At 37.6% G+C, this 5,722-nt stretch overlaps 1 protein-coding gene across 1 annotated transcript in view; it reads right to left on the reverse strand.

Moving 5' to 3' along the window:
• Positions 1-912: 912 nt before the first annotated feature.
• The window catches only part of kctd12b (potassium channel tetramerisation domain containing 12b), a 21,657-nt gene continuing 16,847 nt past the window's right edge, over positions 913-5,722 (reverse strand). The window contains exon 2 of the mRNA XM_016481300.1: positions 913-1,983. Coding sequence (XP_016336786.1) covers positions 1,490-1,983 — 494 coding nt within the window. The 3' untranslated portion in view covers positions 913-1,489. The remainder of the gene's footprint in view (positions 1,984-5,722) is intronic.

Here is a 5,722-nt window from a genome sequence, read left to right on the forward strand (position 1 = left end):
ATTCATAGTTTCTATCCTAATACAAAGTTCATTAGAACTTTTGGACACACAGACCACTTGCGAAAGATCTGGAAGAATCTTGTGTCTTTAATGGTTGAAATAATAGTTCTTGTCTGGTATCAGTCCAGTATTGCTGTGCAGGCTGAGTGACCTTGGCTAAGCACAGCATATAAGAGCTGCATACATGAGAATCAATGCAGTTTGCTGTCACTGATGACCAACCCGGTGCAACCAGATTATTAATATTAATATTATATTTCTTTAAGTTTCAGGTGATTCAGGAGCTTACTTCAATGCATTACCACAGACTATGTGGGTGGTGTGGTGTAGTGATTAAGGCTCAGGGCTGGTAAGGTTGCTAGATCTAGATACAGGTAAAGATAGAGACACAAGACACTTTCAAGACACTCAAGCCCAAGTTACTTGGGGTAACTTAGATAGGAGGATTAGTAGAGGGAGGATGGTCCATGTAATACATTGCTTGTGTTGCTCTCTGATGACCTTACATGAAAGTCATGGAAATGTGTTAAAAAGCAGACATGCCTATTTGATTCCTTTTAAATGTGTAAACACTGTTACTCCAACAAACCTTTTTTTGTGAAATTACACCTTAGGCTTTAAGGTATTATTGCTTTATTTGCTATTACAGAAATTTGCAGGAACTATTTGGTTTCATATATTTGTAGCCCATACTATTAAATTAAACAATAAATTACTTTTACCAATAATTCATTCATAATACAATAATGTTTTCTGCTTACACAAAATATCATACTCAGTTTATGTTGTAAACAATTGTTTAAAAAATCTCGAACCATCAAATGCTTGAAAAATAAACCAGTGCATTTAAAAACAAACCCAGCTTGAACTTACTTTTTGAACAAACTGGTTTTAAGGAAGATTTGTTGATATAGTCTACACGTTACTAAACTGGTCTGGACTCAAAAAGACAAACAAATGCTTTGGCATTGTGTTGTTGTCAAAAATCATTTTCACCATATTACTGTAATTTCTGTTTGTGATGCTGACCAGCAAAACAAAGCTGGTTTGACTAACATTGTCTTTCCACTGCAGCTAGTTGACTTTTTAGTGAAGCTAATGAAGCAGCCATTCATGAGTTTTCACTTGATTTAATGAAAATTATTTACTCGCTCTCACGTCATTCCAAAAAGCTGGATCATGGCAAGTAGGTTGCAAGCTCTAAAATAGTTTCTTCGTAACTTTTTTTTTAACCTCACATAACTAATGGTAAAAATTATGTTTCTACTGAAAAATTACACTTAATCATGAAATAACATAACATTCAAAAACTGTTTTCAAACTTATTAAGGAGCAATCAAATAAATACTAACACAAAGAAGTATTTAGATGGCATGCATAACAGAGTGAAACACACAGTTACACTGTGTAGATCGGGTTTGTGTTGAAGAGCATCTAAGAAGTCACTTATAAACAGTGCTGGTGTTTTCAGCAGCGTGGTTTATCCATATTATGCATTATATTTTTTTAGCAGATCACTCTGCCAGTGTCTCTTGCGGTCTGGGAAAAGTTTTGGGATGCGTATTTTCCTGAAATCATCGATGCATTTCTTTAGCTCCTCCTCCATCAGCGTCCTCTCCTCTTCTTCTGGGTCTTTGCTCAGCGGTCCACCATTCTCCCTGGTGATGGAGGTGGTGGTGGAAGCCATGGTGTTGCTGATCATGGGTCGGGGCAGTGTTTTCAGAGGCAAAGTGGTGGGTCGTGCTGGACTGTCAGCGGGCAGTGGAGGGGGGCTTGGTTCCCGGGGCAGTGGCAGTTCAGGGCTGTCCAGGGGTGGAGGGAGAGGCGGAAGGGGGTCTGAAAGAGATTCGTTGTCCAGGTCAAGGGCAGTGTTTGTGTCATCCTGGCTACAGACGCTAGACATATGTGGGTTATATATGGTCTCTTCTGCTGCTCTGTCGATATCTGGATCACTGAAGCAGGGTGACATGGATGCTTTACCTCCTGTCATTAGAAAAAAACAAAACAAAATATATTAGCGACACCCCAGTGTGTGCTGCAAAATATTCTATTGCACAACAGTTGAGTTTATTATTTTCGTTCATAATTATATTAAACAGAATTCAACCAATTAAAAGAAGTTTAAAAAATAATAATAAATACTTAAACATTTTCATCATCCCAACATGATTGTGTATCATTAGCTTTAAAATATATTAAAATATTTGGAATTTTTGGAATCATGCAATAGGAAAATAATGCAAATCTAGAGCATTTAGTGTACAGAAAGCAGGTTACAATTTATTTTGATAGTTCACTTTAGATATTCTGTTGACTGTAACTTTGACAAGTAACTTTGCAACTATATGCCAACTAACTCTCATTAGAGTATTAGTAGACCGTTGGGTTAAGGTTAAGGCTGGGGTTAGGGTTAGGAGTTAGGGCTATAGGGATAAAAACAAAGGTGCACTCCCTAGGAGTGCACAACCCCCGTCGTCTGATTTCAGTTTGGACTCAATGGCACCACCTCTTGGTGATTTTTTCCCAAAACCCCCTGGTTTGGGTTAGGCTAGGTTTATGGGCTAGAAAGTACCAATCACTCCGGAGTGATCCTCAATTATGTGGTATATCTTGCTTTAGGAAGGTCTGATTGGAATGAAACTTGGTGTGTATTATATTTGTGAGATGTTCCTTTAATCCATCTGGGTTCTGCCACAGTTGCCCCACTGTGTGGTGATTTTTTTTAGGTGGTTTTGTGTGGTTTTTGCTGGGTTTTGGTTTGGATTTGCTTGGTTTTTGGTTCTACAGTGGCACCATTTGGTTAGTGAGCATTAGGTTTAGAGTTTGGGTGGTTGTTCTTGAGTTTTGTTAGGATTAGACAGTCGAGGTGTAACGACACATGTATTCATCCTGAACCATCACAGTACGGATGTCATGGTTCGGTTCATGCACACAGATGATGAATACAGTCAGTCATAGGCGATCGATCCAGAAGGGGGCGCGCACTAATGCAACGCTAACCCTCACCACAGGAAAGAGCAAAAGAAAAGACGATCTACGCACCAACCCAAAACAAGAATGGCGAGTTCAGATGGCATGCAAGAGCTCGAAGAGCCGCCTGCTTGTTTTAATCAGCAGTGTGGGAAAGTTTGGGGTTCTAGAGATGCACTGGTCGACCGGCAGTAAATCCGGAACCGGTTTTTAGTTTTATTTTGGTCAATCTCTATTCCAGAATTGCACACAAACTGCATTGCCATCATTTGCCAAAATGTAATTTCTGTGTAATTTTTATGAAGTCTTTAAATAGGAGAAAGTACTGTACCAGGCAGATCAAGCTCACTGTTCGCGATGCTCGAAATATAGGAAGACAAATATGTGGGGTTTATATGAAAGTATCTCTGAGAGGAACTGACCGTTTCCAGAACTGTTTCGATGGCATTTTCTTTTCCTCTTACCTCCATATAATGCCCAAGGAAATGCTGTATCGCTGCTGTTCCATAAGCGCCACCTGCTGTCATTTTCATTCAGTACGACCGCTGTTTTTGTTTTGTGCAGGTGTCTTTTCACAAATCAATTTCAAAGTTCTGTTTTTGCTTTAAATCTTGAAACTATACAACCTAATTCAAATAAAAAAACAACTGCTCACGCTACATGTAGCACTACTGTCTGTTCAAAATAAATTAAAAAAATACATTTCCTGTTGTACCAAACTCGAACCGTGACCACAAAACAGAGGTACGTACCAAACCGTGTTTTCTGTGTACGGTTACACCCCGATTAGACAGCCATACCTGCATCTAACTGTAAACACAACCATTTTTGACCACATGGTGCTTTTGAGTTAGAACTGGGGTTAGTGTTAGTGTTAGTGAAGTTGAGATGTAATTGCAAAGTTACTTATAGTTAGTACAATGTCTAAAGTGGACTATCAAAGTAAAGTGTTACCAAAAAGCGAACACACCACAGACTTAAAGCGAACTTTACTCAAATCATTCCCTGACATATTCACTTTAGCACATCAAACCAATACATAAATTCTGGCTGGTGTTATGGACAGGGTAAACACTGCTCAGGTAATCCTCACAGAGGTCCATCTGCTTCTGAACTCCTCCTGTGGAGGCCACAGGCACTTCACACAGAATATCCAATTACATCCCTTTTTCTGTTTGCATTTTCAAAGCATTGTCTTTGCTTTGAAAATGGATTTGGACACTAAAGTCACTCTCAGAAATGTTATTGTATTAGATACAAAATATCAAAGCAAATGTCATCTGTGCTTTTCTCAGAACTAACATCACTTTTCTGAACCATTTTTGCAATGACTTCTAATCAGCTGGTGTTTTGGTGAGTCTTAGTGGATGTTTGAAGTCAGTTCTCCTCAGGTGTCATTCATCACATTAACGATGAACACAAATTAGAGTCGTTGTCTTAATTATAATATTATACCCATTGTTTTTATCATTTAATTTCATATCATTTCAATTATTCACTTGTTGTGAAGTGTGTTGTGCTACTTCCTTTAAAATGAATGATACTTGCTTTGATATTTTGTTATGTAATGCAGTGACATTTTTTTCTTTCCCTAGACCAGTTAAGCGAACCGCCGACCCATTCAATTCAAATTCTTCACGGCTCATTTCAGTCACAGTAGCTGCGTTTCCATTACAGATTTGCACAAAACCTTTGCGATATTTTATAAATGTTGATTAAAAAACTATTGTGGATCCATAATGCGCCACAGACGTGTGCAGTGTAAATAAGGGGTTATCTAAGCATTAATGGCAAGGAAAGCCCCTTAAACTTAAGAGTGATCATGTATGAGGTGTTTCTTGGAGGTTATAGTACATTAAATAGTGATCATGTGACTTTTATGTATGCTGTGTGACCTGTAAATGCGAAAAAACGGTTTCCATTGTAGTTTTGCAAATTGTTCCTTTTTCAAATAACCTGAAAACCACCTCATGTGAACGTAAAAACTTTTTTGCAATATATTGGAGGTTTTTTTTGCAAAATTGACATGTTTCTATTGGGCGTATTTTCCATTCGCACAATTTGAAGGGTAATGATGATTGCTTTCACAAGTCTGAAATAAATAACCTCTAACCTAAACATCAGCCACAGTTTTTTTTTTTTTTTCCATATTTTACATTTATGCTAAATATATGTTGTAAACAGTGAAGCTCAATGAAATATATTTTTGAAATTAATAATATATTTAGTTTTATATTTCACATTTACCCTCATATAACAAAATATATTTCACGAGTTCGCACTTAATCAGATTGAGCAAACAGTCTGTATATTTGGCGTGCTGTCCGAGGCGAGGGCTCCGAGCTCTGAATATAGCCCTAACCCAGAGAACTCCCTCATATCCCCAAGCTGGGATACGAATAGATAGGAGTGAGTGAGGAGCTGGGGTGGAGGAGGGATGCCAGAAAAACTCAAGGGACAGAGGTAAGTTGGCTGTATATATATTTACTATTACGCTATTTAAGTTAATTATCTGAATGTGGTCCACCTGTGCTGAATTAGCTGATTATCTGAACATGCTCCTCCCGAACTTTATTAATAAAACATCATTTAAAAATGTATTCCAGGGGCAACGTTAGCCTACATTTAGGCTTTATTCAATGTTTATTTTTATTCAAATGTGTTATATGTGCACGTGTCACAGACAAAAATTTATTAAATAAATAAAAATATTCAAATCTGAAGAATGCATATGGAAATACATATATATATA

The sequence above is a fragment of the Sinocyclocheilus anshuiensis genome, unplaced genomic scaffold, assembly GCF_001515605.1.
Source record: "Sinocyclocheilus anshuiensis isolate Anshui unplaced genomic scaffold, SAMN03320099.WGS_v1.1 scaffold585, whole genome shotgun sequence".
NCBI classification, from domain to species: Eukaryota; Metazoa; Chordata; class Actinopteri; order Cypriniformes; family Cyprinidae; genus Sinocyclocheilus; species Sinocyclocheilus anshuiensis.